At 37.1% G+C, this 10,867-nt stretch overlaps 2 protein-coding genes across 2 annotated transcripts in view; both read left to right on the forward strand.

Moving 5' to 3' along the window:
- The window catches only part of LOC135470386 (sperm flagellar protein 2-like), a 38,986-nt gene extending 35,837 nt beyond the window's left edge, over nt 1-3,149 (forward strand). The window contains 4 exon segments of the mRNA XM_064749296.1: nt 365-560; nt 1,045-1,125; nt 1,747-1,872; nt 2,762-3,149. Coding sequence (XP_064605366.1) covers nt 365-560; nt 1,045-1,125; nt 1,747-1,872; nt 2,762-2,836 — 478 coding nt within the window. The 3' untranslated portion in view covers nt 2,837-3,149.
- Nucleotides 3,150-5,363: 2,214 nt separating this feature from the next.
- LOC135471911 (probable histone deacetylase 1-B) overlaps nt 5,364-10,867 on the forward strand; it is a 13,953-nt gene continuing 8,449 nt past the window's right edge. Inside the window, exons 1-7 of the mRNA XM_064751346.1 lie at nt 5,364-5,471; nt 6,565-6,677; nt 7,354-7,471; nt 7,790-7,864; nt 8,539-8,677; nt 9,500-9,641; nt 10,197-10,289. Coding sequence (XP_064607416.1) covers nt 5,423-5,471; nt 6,565-6,677; nt 7,354-7,471; nt 7,790-7,864; nt 8,539-8,677; nt 9,500-9,641; nt 10,197-10,289 — 729 coding nt within the window. The 5' untranslated portion in view covers nt 5,364-5,422. The remainder of the gene's footprint in view (nt 5,472-6,564; nt 6,678-7,353; nt 7,472-7,789; nt 7,865-8,538; nt 8,678-9,499; nt 9,642-10,196; nt 10,290-10,867) is intronic.

A 10,867-nucleotide genomic window follows, 5' to 3' on the forward strand; every position in this document is an offset into this window, starting at 1 on the left:
GTACAGGAAAAATACCTTACTCGCTTCCGCTGGCTGATTTATCTCCCTTTCAAGATGTCAAACGATAGTTTACTACTACATGGAATTGTTATTCAGTATCCAGTGTGTAGGCAAGACTTTTAAAAGTCATATGTTAACTTCACAGATTTTAATTAGTCCAAATCATTCTGAATGTTTCCAAACCAGCCAAATTTGTGATCTTAACATTATGCCGTACATAGTGTATGGCATTGAGCCATTGGACATTGTTTACTTTTATTGTATTTCTTGATGATATTTTTCCTGATAAAGGTAGCATTGTATGTATTATATTTGATCCATCCTTACATTTACACCTGCTTTCATTAACAATATTTATGTTCAGCATTCCGGCAGACCTTCAGAACCTTGAAAAGCTAGAGGACGAGGAAACCAAGGCGATTCCTGATGATCCAACCATAACCAAGCAGGTGTCAGAAGCTGCTCTGGGAACAGAGGACCCAGCAGTGACAGCCCCAGTTCAAGAGGACATCCCAGAAACCGCACAGAATGCATTAGTGCCACTGGAGGCTCTTTACAGGGTCAGTAGAGTACAGCAGTGATTAATTTAACATCATAAATAGGTTTTTAAAACAACTCCCTTCATTTTTGTGTCTGTTGGTTGATCAACCAAATTCTTGCCATCCCATCTTGTTTAACACAGGCCATTCACTTAACAAGTGGCCTAAGTTCAAGATGACATGGACTTTTGCCATTTCTCACTGCAAAAGTATAATTCCACAACCTTTTCATATATAAAAGACCAACTTTCAGGGCAATTTATGCACATTTGTAATTTGATTTTTGAGACAAAACTACATTGGTTGGATTGGTCCGTTTCACAAAATGTATAGTTTTATCAGCCAACAGAATAATGCCTTCAGAAAAATATGCTTGAATAAACACCTTCTAATTACAAGAATTACAGTATTGCAAATGTACATTGTTCAACAGATAATGCGTATATTATAGGATGATCAAAGCTCTGTACTTCTATAGACAAATTATGTATTATTCTATGTTTAGGTCCTACATCATGGTCGCAGTTCTCAGACTGACTCACACAGATTCAGCACAGATTCTGATCCTGAAGATTCCACATCCAGGGTAGGTAACTCTGTGGACTTACATAAAAATGTTTGTACATACTTGTTTTTCATATCGTCATATCACCTAAGTATAAGTTGTTGATGGATTTTCTTTAATGTAGAAAACATTGACATATAGACAATGGTAAATGACCTACGATGTCACACATGACTAGGGGACACATTTTGCTGGATTCTGAGAGTTCTTTAGATCTTAGGAAGGCGCTTTGAAGTTTGTTTGGAAGGTAGGATGAAATCCAACTGGAAAAATTTCGGGAAGTTTCAGCAGCAAAAGTATATTTTACAACTATTATTTGCTTGTAAAAATACATTTTTTTGTGTCAAAATCTTAGGTGATTTACCTTAGTCCTTCTGAAATAAGTTTGCCACTCTTCAAAGTGGGGTGGTTGGAACCATGAAGATTAGGCCATTGATGTTATTGTTTTACCTTTCTGTATATCAGGTTGTCTTGTAATGAAATTTCTTTTGTGTTTTTTGATCAAAATGGGATGACTGTTTTAGTTTGAGTTAGAAACAGATCATCTGATTTTATGTTGGGTTGGAGACTTTACAGTGGGTGTATTTTCCAAACTTCATGTAAAGTTAAGCTCTGAACAATGGTATTTGTTTGTTTGATCAGGAGAAATTACTGAGTGTGTACCAGGAATTAGGTGATGACGCTGGAAGCCCAGTACCTTTCAGAGTGCTCGTAGCCCATCCTCTCATCCAAGATGTCATCGCAGCCTGCCAAGTCTATAAACTATTGGTTAGTATTTTCTACACTAGAGGAAAAAATTCTTAGATCACATACTCCGTGTGGTTTTTACCATTTCAGCATCTTTGTTGTAAAGGTACGTGTATATACTGGGATTCAATATGATGTCATATGATGCCCAGGGATGTGTAGGAAAGCAAAATGAAAACACATAAATGACTTCAATATAGACGTGAAGCAAAAATCTGGACCCATAGGTAATTTACTACATAATAATTTACAGTTTACAATAAGTGTTCGAACTGACTTCCACCTTCCTTCAAACACTTTCTTACTGGGGAGACACATGATCTTTGCGCACTTCAAAGCATAGAGTTATTCCCTCTTATGGTTTCAATTTCTTGTGTGATGTTATCTTTCAGTGCTTGTAATGTTCTTGGTTTGTTATCATAAACCATAGTTGCCTTTGGGCCCAGACTTTTGCTCCACCCTGTATATTTAAAGAATTAAAGGAAACAGACCAAAGAAGGAGAATTGAAACATTTCTTCCCATAATGCTGGCCGCCGTTATACTAATGAAATATTTTTGAGTGCGGTGTAAAACACCATTCAAATAAATGAATAAAAAGTGAAACAATTTTTCATAAAATGCCTCAGTAAAATTGACTGATTATTCCCTTGAGCTGTCAGGGAGAGAAGGGGGAAATTAATGCCCCAAAAGTGATAACAAGGATGACAAGGTTCCAACAGCTTTGTGTATGAAAATGTGTAACAAAGCTTGATTTAATGAAGATGCCAAAACTGATATTGAAACTTCACCTATAATATACATAGAGGTTGTCATCTATATTTATAAGTAATTTGTTGTCTTTTTTTGTGGGATTTACCATTTTGTGGGATTTGTTTTGTTTCTGAGGCTTCTATTTCCATTTGTTGATAGGATGTGAAGAGTATTTTGCAATCATCAGTGACAACTGACCAGGTGGACGTAGGCAGCACTAAGACTTCAGACTGATCACCATTTCGACACCAGATCTTCAAAATCTCTTTATGTTAATTAATAGTTATGACACAGAATAATAGCTGAGTAGGTCATGCAAAGACCATCCAGCTATACAATTCTTATTTTGACATTTTTTGAATTTTTCTTCAGGTATTAAACAGTATTTATTACATCCGATGTATAAGTTTCCAAGCTCTTCTGTGTTATTCCCTTGTACAGTATGCAATATCTGTGATATCACCTGTTTTAAAATAATATTGTTATTATTACCAATATTGTTGTTCAGATAAGTTAATCAATCCAGAGTAAGAATTAAACTGTGAAAAAAATTATTTGTGATTGTCTGCTTTTGTACTGGTGTATGAGTTATCTCCCCATATTCTGCTTTAGTTATTCCCCTTGATTCACATTAATTTTAAATAGTACTCTGCAACACTTTGAACTTTGCACTGCTGTTGCACACACTTTCAACAAACTTTAACTCTACATTACGTGAAATTGAGAGCAAATTGGTCTTGCCTGTGGGGCAGAAATTTTGTGCAACAGGCGAAAATAAAATTTGTACGCATACCACAAGCTCTTGACCAATGTAGTTTCAATCCAACTCTTCCTTAAAGCTTGTCATCAGGAGGTTTTATGTAAGGTTTCTTATCTTCTTTTCCCAGAACAACACTTTGGGTGTCTTACAGCAAGTATGACACAAAAGATAGCACAGCAAACTCAATACCACACAAAACCTTCCATAGTCTTCATTAACACCTCTTGCCTTCCACCAATATGGCATGCATATCTGTATGTTGGGTGTGGGGAAAGTTTGTCAGTCACTTGCCAAAGGTTGGTGGTTTACCCTCGGCACACTGACTACCTCAGTGAAAAAATATTGAGTCCGGCATTCAATTAAACAAATAAGAATGTATGTTATTGACAACCTTTTCATAGTCCTCCCTGTTCAGCTTCTCACACCTGGTCTGCCTACCATGATATAAAATATTTAACTGGAGTGAGTCCACTATTATAAGATAAGTTGACATCTTGTTTTACTGGTGTCCAGCATTTTGGGAGAAACTTGAAGAGGTACTGGAAAGATGAATGGGTGAGGTTTCCTCAGATTGAAATGACATCGATGCAGCACTGGCACTTTAAGACAGTTTCATTGAAGAATACAGTCCCATGGTATGACTGGAAAATTGCTCAAAGCAATGTGAAAACAGACGCAAGTGCTGATTTGTCATATTGTAATGTTTCTCTAGGCACTCCATGCAGTTTCTTCTACTCATAAATCTGATTGCGTCTTATGAGCAAAATATTCTCCGGCATGGCATTAAACACCAATCAAGTAAATCAATCAAATGAAACAGAGGTAGACATACAGGTGCCTTGGTCCCTGGTCAAGAAACCAGGAGGACCACTTTCACAAAATTCTTAAAGCCAACATGTTGTTGTAACTTTTCTTATGTATTGTTCGGTTTTATGTCACCATAACCTAATCGATGTCATTTATGATTAAAGTTATGAGAAATTTGATTGACAAATTTTTGCGAAATTAGCTCCTTATCAACACAAGAGCCAAACATTTCTTAAATCATTTCTGTCAATAAGGTCACATTTTGAATGCAGTTAAGTATCTCACTGCAAATGTGTCCTGCATTTCATTCAGTGATGTGTGATTATTCTAATAACATCTAAAACTAATAAAATATTAGAAATTTCTGAGGTGCAAGAAAGCTTTCAGTTTTGAAAATGGTATTAACCAGTGCTGCATGGTATTAAGTCATATTATATATTTATAATTTTAGTGAAATTTAGCAACCATTGCAGTTATCCAATGGTAAAGTATAATTAACACCAGAAGAGTTGGTTTATATTTAATATATTGTCAAACAATTATTTTAGGGAAAAGTACAAAATTTAATACTTGGTCTAAAGTTAAATCTTGGGCCCATTATGAAAATAAGCTGGTCCTGTGTGGCTATCAAGATCATTATCGTTATTATTGCTATTAATATTAACTGTTTGTTGCCACAAAGAACTCATGAAATTAGGCTAAATGGGAATTTTCCCTGACAGCCTGAGAATGGTGCCTCTATTGAAACTAAACCACATCTCTGTTGTTTGATCATGATCTTGCCTGAAATTTAAAAGCAGCACAAGTTGGCACTGTTTAAAACTTTCTTTTATACCCTTATAGAAAGGAACATATGACGTTAAACCTGAAGTAGAACGAAATCTTCTGATTCTGATATCTTCATGCAGTGCTAAATAAAATTTGAAAATGGAAATGATTCGTTACTATAAGAATAATAAAGAGACCTCTAGGTCAGAAATAATTAATGTACTCAGTTGACATTGCTTTTGATACTGCAAAGCACTCAGAAAAGCGAGAAGAGCATTCAGTTAATGCTAAATTAGTGGTGAAACTGGTTTCGCGTTAACAAGCCCCGAGACAAAGCCAGTTAAAGTCTATCATGGTTACCTCCCCTAATAGTACGACATGGTTTTCCCGCCTGTGGCGCTGATCTATAGAGTCGTACGTCATTAGCATAATCCAGCAGTGCGTACAGAAGCGGCGAAAGTAGCTAAGCGCACAAACTAGAAATAATGGCAACACAACCTCACAGCAAGAAACGGATATGTTACTACTATGATGGTAAGAGTGTGATGTACATGTGCATAGAATTTGCAGTTGTTTTAGACATTTTCAGTGATGAGAGCAAGTTCAGGACTTTCAGTTCCTTGTCACTGTGTTGTGCGTCGTAAACTTTCAACAACAGAGAAAATGCCGACTTACGGAGTTCTACGGTAACGACGAAAGTTGTGTGAATTTAATTCAGATCTGTGGTATTTAATATAGTATTGGCTTTTTAGGGGTTGAACGTCTCTCACCGAAACTGAACAAGCCGTGATAAACCACTTCATCGGTGTTCCAAACCTTAGATCGGAAGAATAAAATTCAAGCATAGCGCCAAGCTCATCCAGCGTGTTGATGGAAGTATGGAAGCCCAAAATTCTGATTCCCTACGCGCATGTAGTATTTTACACCCTGCGTTCTCTGCGCTTCGTGTTTATGCACGGAAAACATCTATGAGACGTGCGAAAAAAACTTGACTGTGAGCAATTAGCATATTGTGGATCATTTCGGTTCCCTTTCGAATGTTTTTCACGAATTCGAATTAATTTGCGAGCTTACGGGAAGAAACTACGGAAGCTTGTTATGCCTGCTAGGATTAAGACTCTCGCGGTAGAACGGACCGTAGGGCAGTAGAATTTTTGTTTTTTCGGCGGTTTACCTTCCCATTTCTGACTATGATTGTTGGGTAGAGATATTACAGTTAACAGTGATGTATCTTGTTCGTTTTATGTGGTTAGAAATGATTTTAGAGCAAGTACATGTATATTAAATTCCACCAAACTATCGTATGTAAACAAAGCCAATTCTACCTACACTGGGTAAACCTTCAATGAACTAGAACTTCACTGTTATGTATTGTGAAAAATATATCCCAGATTTTTCCTGCTTTATTTTCTCTTTTTTTATCATATCTTTTGATACAAATACTCAGTATAATAGCCAGTGCAAATGCAGGGAAACAAATGGGACACAAATAACTAAAGGGCTCACCAAGTGGTACCAAAAATTTTCAGTGATAAGTTTTGAGATAATATAACACTGATAGTCGCATGCTGTAGATAATTATAGCCAAGTTTAGGTGTCCTGTTGTCATATTTCTTTTGATTTTCAGGTGACATAGGTAATTATTACTATGGCCAAGGGCATCCCATGAAGCCACACAGGATAAGGATGACACACAACCTAATCTTAAATTATGGACTGTACAGAAAAATGGAAATATACGTAAGTAAAGAAAATATACTTCACAGTTTTGGCTTTGTTTCTGTGCTTTTTATCCTGCAGTGTAGATTTTTCATTCAAACAGTGCCATTTTCAGGACATGTGTTTAAAAGCCCCAGAAAAGCCCTTGTTTTTGTTCAGTCAAGCCCTTCTCTCCTAATGTAGTACATTGAGACCAACTGGTCGTATGTTGCTCAGCAGGAAAATTACACTAAACTTAACAACTCGTTCATCCTAATGTTTGCTTTATGTTGAATCCACAAGCTATCAGTGTTTAAAAGATTTTAAGCCTTGCACGGGCAATTCCTCGTTTAACAATAATCCAGTTGTTGAAAATTTTTAACGGAGAGGTGAGACTGACCTCTGCCATGTTTCATGCTCGAACGTCAGCCACGGTACATGATGGCTGTTTGAAAGATAAACTGTTGACAGTGAATACCAATACCTAGAGTACCCTTCAAATTTGTCAAGAAAAAAAGATTAATTCCCAAGAGAAAGTCACATTGGAAGAATTTTTTTTAGCAGGCACAAACTTGACATAAGTTTGAATTGAAAACATGGCGGAAATGTTAGTTTGAATAAAGTAGAAATTCTGGAGCCCTGACCTCTAGATTTAGTTCAGTTCAGGTCAAATTATGTTGTTGGTGTATCAGAACGTATGTGTTTTGAAACTTCCCAGAGACCACACAAAGCCACACAGGAAGAAATGACAAAATTCCACAGCGATGATTACATAAAATTTTTGCGAAGTATTCGACCAGACAACATGTCAGAGTACAACAAACAGATGCAGAGATGTAAGTGTTGAACAAGTAATGACATGAAGAGAGGATTTAAGTTTGCTAATTAGGAACTTATGTCCTCTCGTAACCCTTGTAGAAGAAAACTAATAATTATCAGTATGTTGTTTTAGTTTAGTCATTAACTGAAGATTATGCATTCAGAATTTTGTGGTCATTTATTATTTTAATCCTTCTTGAGACAATAAACTTTTTTTGGAACAGTGGAATTTTAACAGATTCACTCCTTCATTAGCATCAAGTCCTAACATTTCGTATGTCCATTCATTCCGTTCAGTGACCATCAAGTACTTGTAATGACTGATTGTATTTCAGTCAATGTTGGAGAGGACTGTCCTGTGTTTGATGGTCTGTATGAATTCTGCCAGCTCTCTACTGGAGGATCAGTAGGTGAGTAATAGTGGTTCCTGGTAATCTACACCATGCCAGGGGTTAATATATGCAGGCATGTGGTTTTTCAGATAATTATCTGATTTCAGATTTAATTTCTCTGTAAATTCTATTGCCCTCAAACCTCAGTTTTGTAGGATGTTGCCAAATCCTCAGTGTTTTTTGTGGGTGATTTTTTTGACTATTTAGAAGGCTGTTTAATAGAGCTTTATGCTGACTCTCAGGTCTTTTACTGACTCTCAAATCACTGGCTTGTTTACGCTGTTGATTTTGAATTCATGTGTCATTAATTCAGTGACAGAAGTTAACAATTTGAGATCAGGGTCTTGAAACATGCCACAATCTCGGGAAATGAGAAGTTAACTTTTGCTAGACTTTTGGCAGCATATTCCTACTGTCCTATGATTGAGTGGAATATTTGCACACTGCATGCATAAATGAAGCGCCTTGATGGCTGGCTAAATTTTTTTCTTAATTAAGTTGAAATATTTATTTACTGTTTTAAATTCAGCTGTTTGTATCTGACAAAGTGGTTAACACTTTATGGTCCTACTTCTAGACACAGGGTTTACTTGCTCATGTCATGTTTTTTTGTTGTTTTATGGTCTTAATATATATATACCTTTATCATAAATACCTGTATGAAATCATGTCTTCTTCCTCCTCCTCCATAGCTGGAGCTGTCAAACTGAACAAGCAGGCAGCAGATATCGCAGTTAACTGGGCAGGAGGCCTCCATCATGCCAAGAAGTCTGAGGCCTCAGGTTTCTGTTATGTCAACGACATAGTGCTGGCCATTCTGGAGCTACTCAAGTAAGTCTGTAGTCTGTAGAATCTAATACAGTAAAAAATGATTCAGCCGCTCAGTGATGATGAGAATGTGGCCTGACTGAGTTTTCCTTGTTGTTCAGTTATACAGTATTTATCTGAGAAGCTTTGATTATCATGATACGATTCTTACTCATTATCCCAGTGGAGAATTTTCAAATTGTAGTGTTTGGGAGCGGTAAATCCTGGGTCAGTCCTGGGTCAAGTCACGCCTGAGACTTTAAAAGAGGAAGTTGTAACTTCCTTGCTTGGCGTTCAGCATGAGGGGATAGTGCAATGAGTTTTTGACCCGTATCAGTATAATGGCTTGGGCAGGGCAGCTTACTTGCCTTTGGTAAGTCATCTCAGTGAAGCAGCACTAGATTAAAAGAGCGGTGGAAATCTGCCCTGCAAGAAGAAGGCACGTTACATGCACTCTAAGGATTCCTTCGGCGTCAATTCCTGAAAAATTGTTAAGTATTAAACCCAAGCAGTCACTCATTCACCACTATAAATGGTAGCAGTCATTTATATGGTCAAGCAGTTTGCGAGAATTCTGGTAAATAGCTCTGCTCTTGCTGGCAGTAAGTGACTGACGGTGCACGTAAGGCTGTTCGGGTATCCCCCTGGCTCTTGCCCATTATCCTCCCACCATGGCGCTGGCCGTCGTCGTAGAAGTGAAATATTCTTGAGCAGGGCGTAAAACACCAATCAAATAAATAAATAAATAAATATATTTTAGTAAAACATTGATCTATCAATCAATTAGCTGATATACTAGTAAATTGTCTCCTTTATACCCTGCTGAACTGTGATATTGTGCTTCAGATATCACCAGAGGGTGCTGTATGTAGACATTGACATTCACCACGGAGATGGTGTGGAGGAGGCGTTCTACACAACAGACAGGGTGATGACCATGTCATTCCACAAATACGGCGAGTACTTCCCTGGTACTGGTGATCTCAGGGTAAGCCACACAAACTAGCTCGATCTCAGCTCATGTGGGACAGCATTTATGTTTGAGCTGCTTCACTTCAGGGCTCTAACTAGGGTAATTTTTCAACCATTTGGTTTGGTTTCTACCATTAATGTCCAGATAGTGAAGCAGAATGGTGTGCAAGGTGGAAATTTTCGGTGTTGAGTGATTGTATCTCAAAAACCAGATTATGTGGATAAATGTTGTAACTGTTCTTGTGTTGTCTTGGAATGACCTTTTGTGACTCATATTGGCAATATATTAATAAGTTTAATAGAACAGACCATGGTATAGTGGTTGAAGATGCTTCAACCTTGGACAGTCTATTTTAAATTCTCCCACTCTCATGGCATCTGTGGCTTTGGTGACAGTAGGCGTCAGTATGGTGTGCACAACTGCTTGGTTTCTTCGGGTACTCCGGTTGTCTCCACCCATAAAACTGAACACTGTCATATTTGTGAAAAATTCTTTACCAAGGCAATGAACAGCAATAAAATAATAAATGAATATTAATACATGTATGTTTTTTTCCATCATTGTTTCCAGGATATTGGGGCAGGGAAAGGAAAATACTACGCTGTAAACTTTCCCCTGAGAGACGGCATAGATGATGATTCTTACGAGTCAATATTCAAGCCAGTAAATATTACTTCTAAACATTTGTTTTAGTTCTGAGCAAAAAAATGTGACTTTATAATATACTTTTGTAATATACTTTTTGGGCAAATAATACATGCCCAAACTGGAAATCTTCAGAGTCCTAGAGATTTAAGCACCACTTTTATTTGGCGTATGTTTTGTCTGAGATTCTGATATTTCTGTTTTTAGGCAGTTTTATATGTGTAATGTATATCATCATCTTGCAGAAAATGTGTATTTCTCCTTAAACACGTATGTTCTGGTTAAAGTTGACTGGGTAGTCTGTCGTGTTATAATCTTATCCAATGGACATTCTCATCTTACCATGGACATTTATATCAGATAATTGGCATTCTCATCTTGTAATTGACATTCTTATCTGATCAGGTAATGACAAAAGTCATGGAGATGTATCAACCCAGTGCTATAGTATTGCAGTGCGGAGGCAGATTCCCTGTCTGGGGACAGACTGGGCCTGTTTTAATCTCACGCTCAAAGGTATGTGATCAAAAACAGAATACTCGAAAGATTAACAGGCTTGCATTGCTTTTTGTGGAGAAGACACCAGAAATATGTGT

This window comes from Liolophura sinensis, chromosome 7 (assembly GCF_032854445.1).
Source record: "Liolophura sinensis isolate JHLJ2023 chromosome 7, CUHK_Ljap_v2, whole genome shotgun sequence".
Lineage (NCBI taxonomy): Eukaryota > Metazoa > Mollusca > Polyplacophora > Chitonida > Chitonidae > Liolophura > Liolophura sinensis.